We start from the raw sequence: 20,347 nt of genomic DNA, 5'->3' as shown, positions 1-20,347 counted from the left end.
GAAGCTGAAAGTTGATAATGAAGAGAGAGCAAGTACCCTCTTGTTCAGCCTTTTAGAGGAGACAAAGATAGACACCAACAATGGGAGCCATTAATATTTGTAGTGCTAAGAGGTAGTGTATACATCCTGAAAGTGTAAGCAAGTCTTGTTTGTTTAGTTAAATTGTGTGCTATATTTTCGTAGGTGCTAAATATCTGAAGACCATCTATACTATTTTCCTCCTAGTAAATTTAATTTCTTTGGGAAATTTTTAGTGATCGCCAAGTTTTTAGAAGTCATTATCTGTAGCTGCTTTTTATTTAGAATGTAGTAGATCAAAAGTGTTCCCAGAAAACACAATCATACCTTATTTATTTATAAGGGCAGACTTCAATCCTGCTTGCCATTGCTCATCTTCATTCTGTACTCAAATGTAATTTTTCCATGTCCTCTCTTTTTTATTTTTTCTTTAACAATCTAATGCTCAGTAGCAGGCTTTGGATTTATACCAAATGCATCAATCATTAATCCTTGGCAATCTTCCCTTTCCTTTTCCCCTTCTTATAAACTCTAGCTCTGAATCTTATTTTTTAGAGGCTGTCTTACAGAGTAGTAGGCAGTGTTACTGCTTCTAGAAAATTCTCTTAGATGAGTGCCTACTGACATTGGCAGACTCTGTTACAAATGCCTAGAAGCTGATGGTCTAGTGGGAAAATAAGGGCTCACAAACAGCTGTAACACCAGACAACAACAGGCCTCTGACAGGCGAATGCTCTGGAAGTTTGCCTTCCACCCACCAGTCTGCATGAAGTTAACTGAGTTACAATCCTGACTCAGCCATAAACTTGTCCCTCATGCCCCTGTGATGAAGTTGGAGGTCTGCCTCTCCTCAGGGAGCCCAGAGACCTCAAGGAGGAGAAAAGTCATGGCATAGGGCCCTTAGGGCAGAAGTAACAAAGGCCGCAATTTGGGGCTGGCACTTTGATGGGGTGCTGGACAAAGCTTCTGGGGTGCATTTGGGTGGAGCCTCAAAGGCCATGGGGGACTAGTTACAAAGGGTATTTAAAGGAAGGGCACGCACCTGGCTGGCTTTTCAGGGACGTGACAGCCCTGTCGTTTCCCAGCCAGGCCTGAGGGCACAATAAAGCAATAAAGGATCTGTGGGCCCCACTCCTGGACAGAGGGAGGATTGCAATCTGCCTCATCTCCCGGCTGCCAAACCCTGATGACTTTCCTCTGAAACAAATGCCCAGTCTTGTCTCTGTCTCCCCGCTAGTACAGTCACAGTGAAGTGGGCCCCAGCCTGGTCTGTCCCAACCAGACCCCAGCCCTGTCCCTCTGTCCTGAGGCTGCCACAGCTTGAGCTGTGGGCTCTGACCATTCCCCACTCCACAGCCTGTGTCAGCCTGAGTCTACACTCACCACCAAGTGGCCTCAGGTAAGTGCCTTCACCCTTCCTCACCTTAGTTCGCAGGCTCAGGAAATGGGGTGACTGGTACTATTTGGTGTCACTGCAGACCCTTCTCACCTCTTGTAACATCCCTTCTGCTCTTCCTTCCAAATCATGATCCTCTCTCCCGCCACGATCAATTTCCAAGAAAAGCTCCACTCACATCTGGCAACTGCCTCCTCCCCAGTGCTCAGCTCCATGCACTCCAGGCTTTCACCTGGCTGTGCCACCTCAGGGCTTGTTTGTCACACCATCATCCCCAGCATTGTCACCACCCATCAAGATCACCACCATGAAACTCCCCATTCCTATTGCCAAAACCAATATTTCCCTTCTACATTCCCATGGCAGGGCTTACAGCCACCTTCTCTGGGCTAATGACTTGATTCTGGAATTTAGGAGGGGAGGCGCCTTATCCCTAATCCCTCATCTGAAGATATGGAGATCTAGGAACATGGACATTTTCACAAATCCAGATAATTCATGTATTTATTTCTGTAAGAAGCCAGAAAATATGTTCTCCTCTGCATTTCGCCAAGTGCCAGCTCTACACCCAACACAAACAGCCTTCAACTTTGCACCAACTGAATTGTTAAAGAAGCACCACTTGGGTGCCTGCTCCTTGTTGGTTTGTTTCAATCTTCTATCAAGTTTTCAATGGGAACATTAAGACTTGCACCCATAAGAGCTGATGGATACTAGTTTTGAACAGGAAAAAAATGATCAAAAGAATTAAAAATGAACATATTATCTAAAAAATGTCTAAACTTTTAGGTGACATATTCTCTCCTGTAGAAAAGTATTTACTGTTGACAGTGTCAGAAACTAGGTGGAGTTTATCATATTCCATTTTTCTACTGCTAAGTACTACTTAATACAAATTAATCTGTATTCTTCTTGAACAGTGCAAAAACAGGTTTCCCAGAAGATGTCCATGTCAAATCCCCGGAACCTATGAGTGGGATCTTATTTGGAAAATGGGTCTTTGCAGTAATGTATCTTGCGATGTGCTCATCTGGATTATCCAGGTGGGATCTAAATGTAATGGCATGTGTCCTTGTAAGAGAAGAGAGAGGGAGATTTGAGGCAGGCAGAATTGGAGGAGGCTATGTGAACAGTTAGGAGAGACGAAGAGGTGCAGCCACAGCCAAGGAAGCCAGCAGACAGAAGAGACAAGGAAGGACCTTCCCCAGAGCCTCCAGCGAAGTGGCCCTGCAGCACCTTTGTTCAGACTAACGGCCTTCAGAACAGTGAGGGAACTGAGCTTTAATCAGTTTAAGCCACCCAGTTTGTGGTAATTTGTTACAGCATCCACAGGAAACTAATACACAATAAAAAAATACTAATTTTATATTCTGACTCATTAGATGCTTTAAGTCAATATAGCACATTCCCCCCTTTTTCTGAGCACCCTGCATACCTGCGTACACTTCCCCTCTGCAATTTGAACACCTTTAACTAAAGTTTTAGTATTTGCTTTTATTTTTTCTGAGAAGAGGAAGAGGTAAAATTTACAGAAAGTTAAATGCACATGTCTTAAATGTACTATTGATTCAGTTTGGACAAATTCAATCACATGTGTAACCCACACCTCTATCCAGACATAAAAGAGGCATATCACCCATCACCACCACCACCACCAGCACCACCATCATCACCATCACCATCACCGTTATGCCTTCCCTTGCCCTATTTACCTGAGGCAAACAATTATCAGTGTTACTGCTTCTAGAACTTAATGTAACCTGAATCTCACAGTAGGTATTTGTGTGTCCAAGGCCTCTTTCACTCACCTTAACGTTTCTGAGATACTCATGCTGCTGCATATACTGATGAACAATGTCACGTGATACAAGACCACCACATCTCCTGGTGAGGGACACCTGGGCAATTTCCAGTTTTTTACTTTTACTGGAAATAAACTGCTATGAATGATCTTTTATAAATATCTTAGTGAACATATTCTTTCAGTGCTTTTGGTTAAATGCCTGGAAGATGGATGAGCTGAATCACAGAGTACGTGTATGTTAATTTTATTAAAAGTGACCAGACCTTTTTCAAAAGTGGTTGTAGCATTTTAGATCCCTACAAAGTGTAAGAAAGTTCTGGCCATTTACACACATACTCATGAACATTTGGTGCTTCAGGTCTGTTTCACATTAGCCATTTTATTGGGTTTTATTTCACATTTCTCTGTTGATGATTAATGCTGAACACATTTTTACATGCTTATTATGGTCACTTGTGTACCTTCTGTGAAGTATCTGTTCAAATCATTTGCTCATTTTTAAAAAATATTATTATTGACTTGTATATCACTTATACATCCCGAGTACCTGTTCAGTACTGGATATATGTTTCGGAATATTTCTCTCATTTGTGACTTGTCTATTCATTTTCTTAGTGATATCCTTTGATTAAGTTTTAAATTTTGATGAAGTCTGTTAACAACTCTGTATAGTGACAGATGGTAACTAGACTTATTGCGGTGAGCATTTCATAATGTATATAAATATCAAGTACCCCTGAAATGAATGCCATATTGTATGTCAATTATTCTTCAATTTAAAAAATTCAATAAAGTCTAATTTATGAATCAGAAAATAAATTTTTTTGTGGTATTGTTTTCTGTGTTTTGTCCAAGAAAACTTTGCCTATCGTCTAGCTATGGTGAATTTTTCCTGTTTTATTCTGGAAGTTTTATAGTTTAGCTCTTTATTTACTAGCCTTTTATTTGAGGTAATAATTAGCCTCAAGTTAGTTTTATAAAAGGTGTGAGATGGGGCCAAGGTCCTTCCCCCATGCGTAGACTCAAGTATTGCAATCATTGATAAAAGACTTTGTTCCTGATTTGCTTTCCCTGGAGCTTGGCTTCTGAATAGTATGAAGAAACTCATAGGAAAATATTGCTCTCTCCCACCCTAGTGATAGGAAAAAAATCAAATATTCTACAAAGTCCTCATTCTTTTTAGTCTCTTTAAGAGTGTAAGGAGGCTGGCTGCCATGTCTATGGAATTTGAAAGCTCACAATTCAAATCCTTATCCTGCCACTTGCTAGGTTAGGATCTTGGGCAATTCACACACTTTCTCTGAGCTTTACATTAGATTTTTAAAATGTAGATTATAATACCTACCTCACAGGGTCCTAGGGACACTAAGTGGACAACACAGAATGGCTTAGCTATGCCTAACATAGTGAACGTATATTGATTGTTATATTTTTTAAAAGAGGGCTACTTAAATGGAGGTCTTAGGTACATATAAATTCTCTACTCTGATGCCTGGAAGCATATTAGCCATTGTACTTAGCACATTCCACGTGTTGATAAATTAAGTTGAGTATCTATTAAATACTATCAATTGGAAACTTTTCTTATTAGCTATTCTCAGCACTAATATTTATTTTAAAGAGTGAATCTATACCTAAACATCACAGAGTAACTGATGTTTTGGTAATGATACAGAAACAAAATATAAGTTGCTTCTTGCCCAACAGTTGAAGCACTGTCATTCAAAATACTTGGGCATCACTGGAATGATCCTGGGAACAGATCATAAGACTCTTTTTAGAGCCCCTCTTGAGGTATCTAGAATGGGAAGATCAAAAGTACTCAAAACCAAGCATCATCCTCTAAATCTTTAAGTTGAAAGTTAGTGCAAACTTAGTGAAAGTTATTGCAAACTTAGTTGAAAGTTAAGTGCAAACTTTATCTGCAATGTGTTTCTGAATGTGAAAACTTAGTGGTATAAATAAAATTAAAATAAATGCATGTGCTGGGAGGAGTAAGAGGAGAAGGCACAGGAAGGGAGTAGGTGGAGGGTGTGTGAGAAAAAGGCACAGCACTCTGGGGGCTCAAATACCTCTAACATCCAGGCCCCCCAAGGGCCTGGGGCCAGCACACAAGAAGGTCCACCCTCTGGCAAAGGTGGTGGAGGCAGGTGGCAGGACAGCTGAGGGGATAAGCAGATGTGGGGAGCAGGGTTGTGCTCACCAATTGGACTTTAGAATTCTCTCTTCGTGGCTGGGAGTGTAAGGCTGGTCAGGGAGCAAGAATCTTCAATTGGGGGCTGGGAAAGGTGGCTCCTTTGGGCTCAACTTTGCCTCTGATTGACTATGTGACCTGCAAAGGGGATTTTATTTTACTGTCTGCATTTGCTCATGAATTATAAAAAGGGGGAATTGTAAAATATCAACAGCAAACTTAGGGATGGCAGAATGCTGAAGATGAATAATGCCTCCAATTTATTGACTGACCGTATTTGCCATGAACCAGAGATTTTTAGACATTGTCTTTCAAGTCTACCAAGCTGATTCAAATAAACATATTTATCTCCTATTTAAGAGACATGACCTAGACCACAAATGAAGCACAGACAACTAGCGCCTACAGTCCATCCTTTGTGCTGGGCCACACTCCCCATGACCTTGGCCTTCTGTGATTCTTCTTGTAGATCTTTTTGAAAATCAGGTGGAGCTAGTATTAATCAGATCCCATGCATACATACTCTTTTGCACATAGGAAGCTGCCACTGTTTCTCCACCAAACCAGGTGAGGAGTATAACACTCTGGTTTTAACATTTACCTCCTGTCTCCCCCACCTCAGGGAGTTTGCCCATTTTCTAATTGTGTGAATCACAGATACCCAGTCAGTCACAGGGTATAGTAATATATGTTGAATGGCTAATGGGTACAGCAGGAAGTCATACATCTTATTCTCTTTGAAAATCAGTCTACAGATCCCGTTTTTACATTTTTTTTCCTGAAATTTCCCATTTTGAGTGTATCTGTATTGTGTCCAATTAGGTTCACTATTTAAGAAATAAACTATACAATCTTCTAAGTACTCATCAGTGCATGTAAGAGACAAGGACAAATTTATATTCTACAAGAATGTAAATAAAGAAAATTATTAAAACAATGAATAATTGCCCAAGGTAAACAAGGAAACCCTAACCATGACACTCATATGCATTGCAGAAAGAGCCATTAGGATGTCCTCATCTGGGGACATCTCCTTCCCCTAACTGTCCTCCTTAAGGTCCAGGATGCAGCAGGCCTTCACTTGCATCCTACTGGATTCCTCCTTCTTGGTAATTGCTGCTAATTAGTGAGAAAACCCTGTCTCCATTACAACCTTACTCCTGTAACCATATCCCCAATATAAGCTGCTGGTCACTGAGGTTGGCTCATCCTGTGGATGGTTCAAGGCCAGATCATTTCTGCTCCTGAAAATAGACTCCAGGATCATGTTAGCACCTGCAGAAGGCTAATTGGTCCTTTAATTCTAGGATAAAATAAGGCAAACACAGGTCAATAATTTCTTTTATTAATTCACTTTGGGTCATCATCACAGACTCTGTGTAATAGCTACAAAAAAATAACCTTTTCTAACTTCTGATTCACAAATACACATCCCTACCTAGAATATTACAGGGTCATAATCCTGGTGTACCCTGGTCTGCTAAAATATAGCATGTACATTCTCTGTGGTCTTAGCATTTTTCTTGAAAATGAACATTATGGTATATTTTAAAGAAAATTTATATATATATAAAAAAAATTGAATGTTAGCTTCAACCTAATTTAAATTGTTTAGCTTCTTGGGAAAAGCCTAGTTGTGACCCTTGGCAGAGGTTGAGATTGCAACTCTACAAGATGAACAGATTTCTCCCAATTAGAAGCAGACTCTGCGTTTTCTTAGAATGAGGGCTGTTATATTGTAAGGTAACAAGTAAAAGGACATTTTAAATTCTAGACCCCTGGTTTGCAAATTTTAGGGGGCAACAGATTCACCTGGGGGGGGGGGTTCATTCAAACACAATGGCTGTGACAACTCCATTCCCACATAGCTCCTGATTCTGTAGGTTTGGGAGCCACTGGAGTCTGGAAATTGCATCTGTAGCAAGAACACACAGGTGGTGTGGATGCTTTTCTAGTACCAGGATCTGCCTGAGAACCAGTAATGGCAGGGCATCTCTTTTTTGTGGCAAAATTATTTTCCACAGAATCAGAGTATGAAATATACCCTTTACCCTAAAATACCCCTCTTAACAGCCAGCATATCCAATATCAATCTTCCAAGCCCTTCTGACCCTCCTTCCTGCAGGTGACTGGTACTTGGGCACTCAGGTGTGTCCCTTAGACCCTGTGATGGAAACTGAACTAACGACCTCAGATTAACCTACAACACATCCCAGTGACTCTGAACCCCACCCCCTGCATGCCCCAACTGCTAGGCTTGCAGCCCCTCACCCTATCTGTGGGGCAACCCCTGGGGTCTCAGATACTAAAGGTCTGGGGACAGAGTGGAATGGAGGGCAAAGAAGGGGTCTGGGGAACACAAAAGGGGAGAGAGGGGATGGAGGGTGACGGTGATACGGGGGGCAGGGGGTGTAGAAGGTGATAGAGGGGATGAAGGGAGATGGGGAGAGAGAAGGGATGGAAAGAGGCAGAGGGGGACAAGGGCAAGGAAGGGACCAGGGGGTACAAAAGGGGATAAAGGAACGGGAGAGGGATGGAGGAGGCAGAAGATAGGTGAGGCAAGGGGAATGGGGAGACGACGGTATGAAGACGGTAGAAGGTTAGAAAGCAGGACAAAAAGAGGGTTCAAAAGGGGATGGAGGCGAACTGAGGGGAGCAGAGTGGTTCCAGGGCTGAAGTCAGAGGGACAAAGGAGAGCAGGGGGACACCTTGGCGGGGAGGCGGAGACGGGGCCCGGGCCTGGACAGGGACAAGGACTGCTGGCCTGGGGTGACCGCAGCACAGGTCCGCAGCCGGGCACGCGGGGTCCAGGGTTGCGGCCGAGGTCCGGGACACGGGTCCGGGACCGCAGTGACCGGGGCCCAGATCCGGGGGACAGGGATGGAGCCGGGTCCGGGAAACAGGTCCAGGGACTTGGTGACCAGGTGGGGTTCCAGGGGACAAGAAAGGAACCGGGCACCGGGGATGGGTCCGTGGGACAGGATGGAGCTGGGTCCAGCGCCGCGGTGACCGGGGCCGGGGCCGGGGCAGCACGCCGGCAGACGGACAGCGGACAGAAAGCCCCGCTCCCCACCGGCGACCAGCGAACTGAGCCGCTCGGCCGCACATCTCACAGCGCCGACTCCTCCAGCTCGCGGCGGCCAGCGCCTTATATACCCTGCTAAAAATAGCCTGCGAGATGGCTCTCCAATCAGGACAGCCTGGAGTTCGAATTGCGCCAATGGCAAGGCCCGTGATGGAGAGGCTCGGTCACGCCAGGCGGGGCCGCGGTGAGCCGCCGTCCACCATTGGCAGCAGCTGACATCATCGGCGCGCGGCCCCCGGGCCGGGCGCGGCGTGATTGGGCGGTGCGCGGGGCGGGCGCGGCGCATCACGTGGGGCGTGGGGGGTGGGCTGGCAGCGAGCTTGAATAGGGAAGTTTTGCAGGGGTTACGTTTGCAGTCAGTTCGCTGTTTGCAAATATTGTGTGGGCTCGGGCGCGTCCCCGCTCCGCCAGGACCCGAATCCGCGGCGCCCGCGCTGCCCCGTGTGCATGCACCTTCCCCCGGCGCGCAGGCCCGGCCGCGCTCCCGACCAGCCCGCACACCCCCTACGCCCGCGCGGCGGGGCTGCCCCGTCCTCCCCGACATGGATGTGCTCCCCATGTGCAGCATCTTCCAGGAACTCCAGATTGTGCACGAGACCGGGTACTTCTCGGCGCTGCCCTCCCTGGAGGAGTACTGGCAACAGGTAAAGAGGACTCTCGTGTGCCAGGTGCCTGCGCACCGAGGAGGGAGTGCATGCACGCTGGACAGGATGGTGTGTGGTTGGAGATGCATTTCTTTTTCTTTTCTTTTTTTTTTTAATGGTTTGGGTAAAAATTTTTTAAATTAAAATAGTCTTAAAACGCATGTCCTTTGCCCGCTGTGGCGGAAGCACTTTAAAGGGGCCTCTGCCAGCGTGGAGCGGAGGTGTCATTTGCGTGGGGCGCAGCCGCGCGTCGTTGCCCCTTTCTGGGGCTCCTGAACTGCATCCTCCGGAGGGCAGCCCCAGCTCCGCGGTCCAAACCCGGCCCGAGCCCTTGGCGGAAGTTTGCCGCTTGTACCAGCTCTAGACTCCACAGCTGGATCTTGTCATAGAAACGTGGAAGACCTGACAAGATTTTGGGGGGTTTTGTTTTGTTTTTTGAGAAATTTTGTTTTTGTTATGCTGTTTTTGGTGTTTGTACAAAGAATTTTTTTTTTAATTAAAAAACTCCCCAGCGAAACATCCAGCAGCTCCTTTCCCCTACCAGACCATTTCAGTTTCTCTTCCTTCTTTGGAATTCTTAAGATTTGCCTCAATCTGCCTTGTTTTTCTAACCTGCTTCTTTTGTTAACCAGAAAAAAAAAAAATCCAACAATGTTTGCACAACCAGTGACTTATCAGTCATATGACGATGAGCCTGCCCAAATTGCTTCAAGTCTGAATTTGGGAAGAAGAGCCCCAGTTTCCGGCATTTTTTAGTGGAACTGGAATTTTTGGCATAGGACATTTAAGAAACTTAATTCCCGCCCCCCCTCCCCTTTAGGATTGCCTGAAGGGACAAAGATTCTGACACTTGCCCCATTGTTTTTAAAAAGATAGGAGGAGGATTTGATGTTGTCTCTCAGTCCGGCTATGGTTTTTGCTTTTTGTCACAAAGTGAATTAGCAGATCATATACATTCTGTGGGTCTCAAAGCCTTGAAAGCTTTTAAGAGGAATGAAATGCAAAGTGTGGCAACCTTCACATGCCAGCTTAGTCGTTCCCAGCCGTCTCCTGCCTTCCTATCCCCTCCCCCCCGCTTTCCTCCTAAAGGAGCTGCTCCCTAGGACGTGATTGAAATTGATCTAAGTAGTTTCCTTGGGGCATTTGGGATTTGGGCCACAGCCAGGCTGAGCTCCCGGTTGCCCTCAGAGGCTTTTAAACTCTCAGAGAGCTTCCTTCTGTCCCCAGTGCTATCACTGTAATGGAGATTTTAAATCAGCCAGATTATTAAAGTTTAACAAGATCTCAATAAATGTGCTTTATGTTTTCTTTGGAACATCAGTAATACTTGCTGTCTCAGAACACTCGTATGCAGTGTAACTCAGACGTCTAGTTTTAGGGGTAGACAGAAAATAACGATTGTTTTCCCCGTTTGCTTGCTATGTGACCGACTAGTTGGGGGGAGGGGAAGGGTATGTGCTATATTTTGATTGCAGGCATATTGCTCAGTAAGCAAGCATGGGCCCTTTTGGGTAGGCTCTGCTAGTCCTGAAAATGATGTGCTAAGAAAAGCAGAGTTTGCTGTAAAAACTTAAATCTGTAGGATTGCAGTAGTATAGACAGCCTTATATGGACATGTAGGCAGTTGATTCTAGTAAAGATGAGGGCAGACATAATTTAATCCTAAAATGTTTCCTACCGTTTTTCTTTTCCAGTGGCTAGAAAGTTTGAGATGGTGGGGAGAGGGGATGCTGGTCTCTCGACAGTTGTAGCTTCTTGAAAGGTTGGTTGTGGGCTGGGGAGGGGCACTCTGTCCATGACACACTGCATGTATATGTGAACCGGGTCCTTTCTTGGCTGCTGGTCAGAATTTCAAAAGGAAGTCTCCTTTGGCATTGCGTGAAAGAACTAGAGTGATGACTCATACAGTTGTACTCTTGGCCAGTAGATAAAGTTCTTGTCCATTGTGGGACTCCCAGCAGGGCTGGGAGGAATTTCCCCTCCTGCATCCTTCACAATAGCAGATGGCCATTCTGGAATTATTTCTACACTCCTGTTGTTGAAGCTCTTGTTTTCCTCTGACCACTGTGGAAGTCATTAAAGTTATGTGCTCACATGGCCCTGCAGTTGAGAATGGCATTCTTTGAAGGCCTGCTAGGTCTGGGCTCTGCAGGAAATGGTTTCTCTGCAGCTCCATTGACGTCCCTGAATACAGCCATCAGCTAGCTGTGTCTGCTTGCTGAGTGTGACCCTGTGCTGTCAGCTGTGTCTCTGAAGGGAGACCCATGCAATGTCAGAACCTACTGCACTGTGCACAGGGCAGCCTTTCTGCCTTGTGTGTGAGAAAGGATGGCGGCCATTCCTTAATACACATGGCTCTTGAGACTGTCAGATAATCTGGTTAAACCTGTCCGGGGGGGTGTGGGTCTGATGCTGGTTTTCTTTGTGTGGTTTACAGAAACTCATTAGAAATGTCAATACTGGAAACTAACAAAAACTGGCTTAGTGACCATTAGTCACTGTGGCCATCAGTCCATTTGTAGAGCCAGGAGAGGTCTCGCCTCTGGTTTTTATTGACTCAATACCCATTCCTAGAAACAGCTGTCCTCTTATTCTTCTAAAGACATGGGGACTTTGGTTACAGGGTGCAGATCCTTGCCCTTGACTCCTGCATGTTGTTGGAAATGTGCTTTCGCTTCCATTTTTGCTTGTCATCACAATCATGTGCCTCCTCTGGTTCCTTCCACATAGACCTGCCTGGAGTTGGAGCGTTACCTCCAGAGTGAACCCTGCTACGTGTCAGCCTCAGAAATCAAATTCGACAGCCAGGAAGATCTGTGGACCAAAATCATCCTGGCCCGGGAGAAAAAGGAGGACTCGGACTTGCCGCTTTCCTCCAGCCCCCCAGAGGATGCTCTGAACAGCCCCAGCTGTGGTTACAACCTGGAGACCAACAGCCTGAACTCTGATGTGAGCAGCGAGTCATCTGACAGCTCCGAGGAACTCTCGCCTACCACCAAGTTTACCTCCGACCCTATCGGCGAAGCTTTAGTCACCTCGGGGACCCTGAGCTCCTCTGTCACCTCCACACCCCCTTCGTCTCCAGAACTGAGCAGGGAACCTTCTCACCTGTGGGGCTGTGTGCCCGGTGAGCCGCACCCTCCTGGGAAGATGCGCAGTGGGACTGCGGGGAAGCCAGGTGACAAAGGTAGCGGGGATGCCTCCCCAGATGGCCGCAGAAGGGTCCATCGGTGCCACTTTAATGGCTGCAGAAAAGTTTACACCAAAAGCTCCCACTTGAAAGCACATCAGCGCACTCACACAGGTGAGTCTCTCCTGCCACCCAGGAGGTGGGCTGCTGGTGGGCGCCACTAAATCGCACCAGCCCTGGGAGGGCTGGGGCTTCTCAGGAGGCTGTCAGAGCAGACTGTCCGCACTTCTTCCTTCTTTCCCTGAGAGAGTCGGGTCTCTGGGGAGGGCAGAACAGGAGCTCAAAGACTGGACTTGTGTGCCCCATGAATGGGTGACACTTTCTGATTAAACAAACGAGGTAAATCCCACTCTTGTCTGTACTCAATCCCCCACCCACTCCAACTATCCAGGTCATCAGGGCCCATTGTGCCTGGCCTACAGTGTCCATGCCTACTGTTACGTGGCATTGCCTCTGATTTCCTGAAATGAAACTCAAGGGTCAGGAGAGAGGGTGGCTAGGCATTGTGGTGCACCCATTGTTGGTGATGGTGTGAGGACTGAGCTTGACCGATGGACTCCAGACAAGCAGTATTGATCAGTCTGAGAACTTGGCTATGTATCAGGTGGCCTCTGTTCTCTGATACCAGTTAAAAAAGAACAAAACAAAAACAACTTCTTGGTGAGATACCACAGCCTAAATGAAAGTTCCATTTAAAAGTCCTGTGGTACTCTAGGTTAACTGGTGAAAAATCGCAGAAATTCTAGATCTGGAGGAGATTTTAGAGCCCAAGCCACACAAACTCTCATCTTCCCAAGTATGAGAGATGACCTCTGAGCCCCCAATCCAGGGACCCAGAATGGCTTAGGGTCCTGGAGCCGCCCCCTTCAGTCCTGACAGCACACTCCAGGGCTGGCTGTGGCAAAATCCTTAGTTTCCTCTGGTACCATTTCTAGTGGATTCATATTTCTAATCTGAGCAGGGGAGGAGGCTGACTCAGTCACTTGGTCATCATTTGGGAAGTGCTCTGAAGACCTTGGAATGGGGTTTCCCAGAAACCCATGACCTCAGTTGCGGAGAAATGTAGTTTCCCGGAGGAAACTGCAAAGCCTTGTTCCACAGGGAAGTGAGTGAGCAAATAAGTGCTGAGAGAATCGGTTTCCATGGAGAGAGCAATAAAAGCCTGCCCTCACCATGGCTGTGGGTCCAGTGGGTGGACTCATCACCTCGGAAGTATTTCTCCAGTCTGAGCAGTTCTTCTGTCATCTTAGCTCAGACTGCGGTCCTGCGGCTTGGCTGAGCCTGGTCCTTTCCCCAGCACCTGAGGCCACAGGTGAGGTCAGGAAAGAGATCGTGCTTGTCACCTTGGGGGTGCCAGCAACATCCCTAATTGAGGTCTATTATGAATTCCTGGGCCACCAGGGCTTGCTAATGAGGTGACTTTTGTCTGCTGCTGCCTGTTTGCAGCACGCTTTCCCGGCCGGTGAAATCATGTGTGCTTGTGTGCTCTCTTCCCAGGAGAGAAGCCTTACAGATGCTCATGGGAAGGGTGTGAATGGCGTTTTGCAAGAAGTGATGAGTTAACCAGACACTTCAGAAAGCACACTGGTGCCAAGCCTTTTAAATGTTCACACTGTGACAGGTACGTGTGTGATGCGTGGGGCACGGGAATGTCATCCTGAGGGAACAGGCCTATGGTGAGCCCGAAGGGAGACAGGAATTTTCTGTCCTGCGTTGGCATTTCTCTTTCCAGCCCAGACTTCACACAGATCTCTAATATGCCAATTGTCCAAGTTAGGAAGCACTGTGTCCTGGTGCATGGGAGTGGAATGATGTCTCACACTGTCTGGAGATTGGCTTTCACTAGTTCTCAAATTCGAAGACTGGGCAAAGTAAGGTCAGGTGAAATTCTCCAAAGAGCTGATTGAAGCCCTCCCTCATTTATATTCCTATCAGTGGGAATGCCCTGCCGCTAAGCATGGATCTTGGTAACCCAAGGGGTCCTACCTTCCCTTCTAGAGACTTAGGTGGGGCTGTGCAGGCAGGAGGCCTGTCACCCCAACAGGCTGGAGACCTAACTGCTTTGATGCTGATTTGCTCTGCAGGTGTTTCTCCAGGTCCGACCACCTGGCCCTACACATGAAGAGGCACCTCTGAGGGAGCAGAGAGGATCCTTCGGGCTGAAAAGGCTTCCGGGCTGAGACGGCCGTGGAAGGAGGGTGCGTGTTCCAGCCAAAGCATGCCATTTGCACCCTGCCGAGTGGCCTCTGGGACCCCTACTTGGAAGGTCTTTCGAGGGCGAAGAGAGTCATGTCAGAAGCAGCAAAGCATCCGTGGTGTGTGGTGTTTGGGTGGCTCTGAACTCGCCACTGGTACCTGTCTTCTGCGTGGTCCCTAAGCCTTTGCCGTGAGCATGTGTGCAGAGAACGCTGCTGGCTGAGTGTGTGGAAGATCTGTCATGGACTGTGTGAAGCAGCAGTCTTGTCCCTGTGGTAGGAAGACTGCAAGGAATGAAAACATGTAGTTTGAATGTTTTGTGTGTGAGGAATATGCCATGAGATGAGATGACCACCAGTCATTTCCCGGGGGGGTGGGGTCTGCGCCTTAGGAAAAAAAAAGGGACACGTGGAGGGCGGGAGTGGGCGGTCAGGACCACGGAGTGGTGAGGGGTGTGTGTGGGGTGGGGGGCCCTTCCCCTGTGAGAGGACTGTAGTGTCCGGTGCAGCTCTGAAACGTGCAATGTGTCAAGTAGCTTGTTCGACTTGCTACAACAGAGCTCATGTTACCCATTGTATAAGCTGTGTATTTACAAATATAACACGTGGATAACTTTTCCTTATAAGACAAAAGTAATGCATGGTCTGGGGAACTATCTGCTTTTCCATTTTTAAATCAGGACTACAATTTTAATTCTGGTTACTGAGCAGCTAAGATATGATTGGTCAGATTCAGTGATTCCCTAGCCATCTGGGCCTGGCAATACACAATCCTTACCCCCCCTTCAATTTGGTAACACTCTGCTTCCAGAAAGGCATTGTGCAGCATAGGAGTATTTTTTAAATGATTCTGAATTTGAATTACCTTTTTGGAGAATCTCGTGATGCCCTTTGAAGACATTGGACACACGTTGGATGTGAAGAATGCTGGGGTTGGGAATTGCTAGTCTAATGTTACATTAGACTAAAACCTAAAATTGTTCTCAGTTGGGTGGATAAAACCACTAAAGCTTAGAAACTGTTTTCTCATGCAGCTAAGTTTCTCTTATTTATGCCTTGAGGACTAATTTCTGGTTTTCTAGCTGTTAATGCACTGTAGATCTTAATGGTGCCTTATGCAAGTGGCCCCTTATGTGGGGGTCTCATACAGGGGTATGGGTGATGCACGCTTTATTAAGGCTCTTTTCTCACCTGGTATTGTACTGTATCGATGTATAATACATAAAAAAATATCCTTAAGGTCCTCTTTCACAAAGACAAAGAGGTGAAAACTCCCCAAACAAGTCAGTATTTACTTGGTATTTTAGACAACTTGACTGTCAGTGTTAAAGTGGAGAACACATCGATAATTGGAAAATTGGACCATTTCTGCCACCGTGAGACTGTCAAATAGACTTTGCACAACAATTGTATAGATCACACACCGGCTGTATTTAATATGTAATGTTTTCACACATATTAAAAGTACAGAAGTATAAAAAACAATGTTAATGTATTTGCTTAAAAGGCACAAGCTTCCATATCTATCTAGCTATCTGTTGGTAATACAGAAAGTATATTACTTTTTTAAAAAAGTGGGCAGAATTCTTGTGTATGTATATTTGTGTGTATAGTATGTGTATGTGTGTGTGTGTGTGTGTGTGTGTGTGTATATATACATATATATAGATAATATATAAATATTTTTTTAAGGAGAACTTAGAATGTTTAGCTAGAAAATTCCACAGCCTGTGAAGAAATTTCAAAATGGCCATAAAGGAAGTAAAAATGAAAACCATAACTTTTATAAAAGTTTTATCTTTAATTTAATGATTTGCTACGGACTCTTGGCATCAAATCTATTCCAGACTGCTGACTTTCCTCATCATTATTGGCAGGTCTGGGATAGGGCACCTTTTGGCCATTCAAAAGTGGCACGAACAGAATACTAGCCCACTAATTGGCCTCGGACACACTATGGTTTTGATTCTGAATTTCAGCCTTATTAGAAGATCTAACCTAACAGTAAGCTAATCACAGGGATTCTTTTTTAGAATGCTTTTTATGCAGATGAAGCTATTTTTTCCAGCACATAGATTCTTCCAGTTTTTCCAACAAGTAATTTCCCCGAATTGGCATACGGCAGCATGGACAGTTGATATTTCATCCAGCTGCTGGCTGGTGGGTGTGGATCTTTTCTTTATATATACATATATATAAAGATATATACATACATATACATTGTGTGTGTGTGTGTGTGTGTGTGTGTATGCACATATTAGTCTGGCTGGGCTGGTATTTTGTTTGCTCTTCCTGGAAATGAGCAATGATGAAAGCTCACATGACCGGTTTTTTATCTGGGCTGATGAATACACTTACCTAAAGAACTCATTTCATTTTGCTGAGGGGGGAAATGCACTTTTCTTTTGGCAATTCCAAATCCAGGCACTTGATTTGCTGGGTTTTGGGAAACTCCTTGTCTGGCCCTGCTGTATGCTTAGCCATAACCAATTCCATTAAGCAAGAAGGTAAACAAAAGACAAAAAAGAAGAAGAAAAAAGACTTGCACTGGCTTGTCTCACTTAGGAAACACCATGGAGTTATTTGATGGGGTGGGGCTGGGTGCCATATGTCAATGCCTGTAATTTTCATAATAAGCAAGTACATAAGGAATTACATTCTGTTCAGGTGATAACTGAGCCTCAATCAAGCAGAAACTTTTTGCTTGACATTAAAAAAAAAAATTTCTATTAGTGAAATTTCTTTTTTTTTTTGAAGCACCCTGTTATCTAAAGAATCTTTGTAAGATTTTTGTAAAATTTTGTTTTACAAGATTTTATTTGAAATTGTTTTTTGCAAGATTGTTATATTTCTGTATGAATGTATTTTTTATTCGAATAACATAAAAGAATTCTTATCAGCATCTTGAGTCTGGTGTTTTTGTGTGGCGGGGGATGTGTTGAAACAGGTGCCTGTTGTTAATCAGCCTGGCTCCTCCTTTGGAAATCTTCCGTGTGCAAAACTGAGAGCCGCTTTCCTGCCTCCCTTCCCTTCCAGTTTCACAGCCTGGTCTGGGACCTAATGCAGAAAGAGAAGCCTGATGTTGCTCCCCTGAAATGTGTTTAATTCTCTTCTCTGGAAACTGATAGAAGCAACCACTAGGCTTTGGGTCACAGTAGGGAAACACTTGCTGTGTTTTATCTTCCTGTCACTTCAGTCAGGGGAATACACTGCAGAAGCCTCTGCACAGGAAGCTGCAATGACCCTGACATGCCCACGGGCTCCAGCAGTCCTGTTCAGTGAAGCACCTAGAGCCGAGCCAGCCTCCTCTGACCTGGCCCACACACCTGGCTGAGATGTAGCTGAGGAAGGTGACGGACAGGGACAGCAGGCAAACCTCTGAGCATCCCAACTTAACTGGTTAGCTCCATAAAACAGGGCAGAAAGTAAAGGATTGTTTACATGATCACCAGATGACTATATCTGTGGGGCGGGGGGGGGGGGGGAGACAATGGGATCCATTAAATGTAGAGCTTGTTAGAAAATACATTAGCTTTTGGTTTTTTTGTAAATGTTTCATGTTAGTGGCTTTAGATCTTAGTCTCACTTTTACTGTGTGATCAGTAGCAATTGGTCCATCTACACTTTCCTTTTCAGATATGAAGCTGACCAGTAAAATCACTGTGATGGGGTAAACCAAAGTGTGTCTTCTAGAAGGGGATATGGGTGATGGAAATTTCCGTAGGAATGAGCTTAACCTTGTTCTTAGTTTAAGGAAGTTCTCAGTTTTCAGCTGCTTGAGGGCTCACTACTTTTCTTCACAGCACATCTTCATTTTGCTACACGTGCGGAGTTTACACTAGTTGCTTTTAATTTTATCATTGGGGAGGGGAAGTTCAAATGCACCCTTAGATTAGGCATGTTAAGTAATTTTCTTTCTTGAGCTATAGTAAAAATACCAGCAATATCAGCTCCAAAGGAGCTGTAGTGTGGGAGGGAGCAGGAAGTAGATGCAGTTTTCGCCAGGACTCATGGGTGTGTTGTGTTCTGAAGCACATGCCAAGATGACTAATAGTTGGATTATCCTGACTGTACATCTAAATAAAGGCTGGATAATGCATTCTCGGCTACTAGTAAGACTTGACCACTTTGTCATGCGAACACTATGCCGAACAGCTCAGTTATGTTCAAATAAGGTTGTTAGGAGGCCTGTTGTGCAGGGATCAGCTGTAAAACAACAGTATTTATAGAAGTATAAGAAATTTCAGTCTAACAAATTTTGAAACTAGCTAAAAGAAACTAGCTGTGTGCTTCTGGGCAATTTGCTGAGTTATACTGGACCTCAGTTTTCTTATTGCTAAAATATTTTGGGCTGGGTCACATGTGGTCAGAATTTTACACAGCACTACAATTCTGTGGTCAGTGAGTATAGGGTAGACTTCCAATTACATGTTCACCATCTTCGGAATGCCCAGCTCAGATCAAGAAAGCTTTCTCTTGTGCTACAGTAGAAAGTATTGTTGAGAAAATTGCTCTTAGGCTGGAAAATAGAACATTCTCAAGTTGCCCTTTGTCTCTTTAATTATAGTTAAGTTATTCAGGCATTTGGTGCTTTATAGCATACAAGATTTTATATTAAAAAAAACAACAAACCCTCTGAAAAGTGCCAGTGTAGCCATTGCAGAGGCAGGGTCTCTTCAAATCCTCCCAGTTCCCCACTTACCAGCCAGCCTGTGTGCTCAAAGGGTAGGGAGGCAACTGGAGCCAAGCTGTTTATATTTTAATTGCTATGGAGAAAGAACACATCTTTCATATGTAACTCCTTTCTTAGGTTTTAACCTCATGCCGTGTGCTATTTGTTACTAACCCTCCTCAAAATGAATTATTCTCCTCCCCAAACTGGGTAATGCTTAATTAAAAAGATAGTATCTACTAATTTGTGCCTTAACCAGGAATTGAGTGGGCAATGTGTGTGTGTGTGTGTGTGTGTGTGTGTGTGTGTGTGTGTTTATATATATTTCCATAGTATGCCACATGGTAAATTATCCCCATTTCACAGATGAGGAACACTGAGGCTTCACCAAGTACAGTCCTGAGATGGCTTATCTAGGAGGCAGCAGGCTCAGCATCCATCCTGGGTCTCAAATGCCAAAGATCCAGGTTTTAATCACCATCCAACCCTCATTTCTGCCTCACCCAAGTTCTCGTCTCACCCAAGAGCCTTCTGCTTGTTCTACTGGATTCACCTTAAAATGAAGTTACATTTATGAAATAGAGACAGAAGTTTCTTACAATTCAGAAGAACTAAGCTATAAACTGTGCTATAATCCTGAGCAAACAAAAGTAACCATTTTGAATTGCTTTCAAGATATGAGACAGATGGCATGTATTTATTTTTAATGTTTCAGAAGATGCAGAAAGCAATTGGGGATGTGACATCCTGCATTAATTGGCAAGCATCACCTAATGTACATAGTTAAGACACAAAGACAGGAAAATTAGGTCCATGCATCACACAAATGAGGCAATACAACAAAGTGTATTTAACTAGATTTATTTTATAACATGGTCTCTCTGTTTCACTCTAAGCAATTTTAATGAGAATTCTCTAAACGTCTGTGAATGAAGAGACAAAGAGGAGAAGGAATCTGGGTACCACATGTCCTGATAGGAGCCACGCTGAGCTGATCAGTCACCACAGAATCTTCAATGAAAGACAGATTTAACTAGAATGCCCATTGTCACTGAGTGCCTCCAACCTCAAGTTGCTAAGCTCTGCACTGACTTCCCTTTAAATAATCTGTTCCAAAAAACATATATATATAATCTGGAGCTTTTCCTT

At 44.9% G+C, this 20,347-nt stretch overlaps 2 protein-coding genes across 3 annotated transcripts in view; one reads left to right on the top strand and one right to left on the bottom strand.

Moving 5' to 3' along the window:
• Window positions 1-9,041, bottom strand: part of LOC130683084 (uncharacterized) — a 36,997-nt gene extending 27,956 nt beyond the window's left edge. The window contains exons 1-2 of the mRNA XM_057499343.1: window positions 8,121-9,041; window positions 5,422-5,550 (exon numbers count right to left, since the gene is read on the bottom strand). Of these exons, the coding sequence (XP_057355326.1) occupies window positions 5,542-5,550; window positions 8,121-9,041 (930 nt within the window). The 3' untranslated portion in view covers window positions 5,422-5,541. The remainder of the gene's footprint in view (window positions 1-5,421; window positions 5,551-8,120) is intronic.
• KLF6 (KLF transcription factor 6) lies at window positions 8,831-17,428 on the top strand. 2 transcript variants are annotated; one of them, XM_036888222.2, is made up of 4 exons: window positions 8,831-9,141; window positions 11,872-12,445; window positions 13,829-13,952; window positions 14,416-17,428. In XM_036888222.2, exons 1-4 carry the CDS (start codon window positions 9,040-9,042, stop codon window positions 14,465-14,467), a joined length of 852 nt encoding a protein of 283 aa, XP_036744117.1. In that variant the 5' UTR covers window positions 8,831-9,039; the 3' UTR covers window positions 14,468-17,428. The 2 variants fall into 2 exon arrangements, with proteins under 2 accessions (XP_036744117.1, XP_036744116.1); XM_036888221.2 differs by lacking the exon at window positions 13,829-13,952 and having other exon boundaries at window positions 8,851-9,141.
• The last annotated feature ends 2,919 nt before the right edge of the window (window positions 17,429-20,347 follow it).

Source organism: Manis pentadactyla, chromosome 3, assembly GCF_030020395.1.
Source record: "Manis pentadactyla isolate mManPen7 chromosome 3, mManPen7.hap1, whole genome shotgun sequence".
In the NCBI taxonomy this organism is placed as follows: domain Eukaryota; kingdom Metazoa; phylum Chordata; class Mammalia; order Pholidota; family Manidae; genus Manis; species Manis pentadactyla.
Note: the sequence above shows the minus strand (reverse complement) of the source record. Positions and strands in the feature narration are given on the sequence as shown.

What these genes read in the sequence shown, in the direction of transcription:
- KLF6 (XM_036888222.2), top strand. Translation starts at nt 9,040, where the DNA reads ATGGATGTGCTCCCCATGTGCAGCATCTTCCAGGAACTCCAGATTGTG. An exon ending in ACATCAGCGCACTCACACAG is followed by an intron (nt 12,446 to 13,828) that starts GTGAGTCTCTCC and finishes CTCTCTTCCCAG; the next exon opens with GAGAGAAGCCTTACAGATGC. An exon ending in AAATGTTCACACTGTGACAG is followed by an intron (nt 13,953 to 14,415) that starts GTACGTGTGTGA and finishes TTTGCTCTGCAG; the next exon opens with GTGTTTCTCCAGGTCCGACC.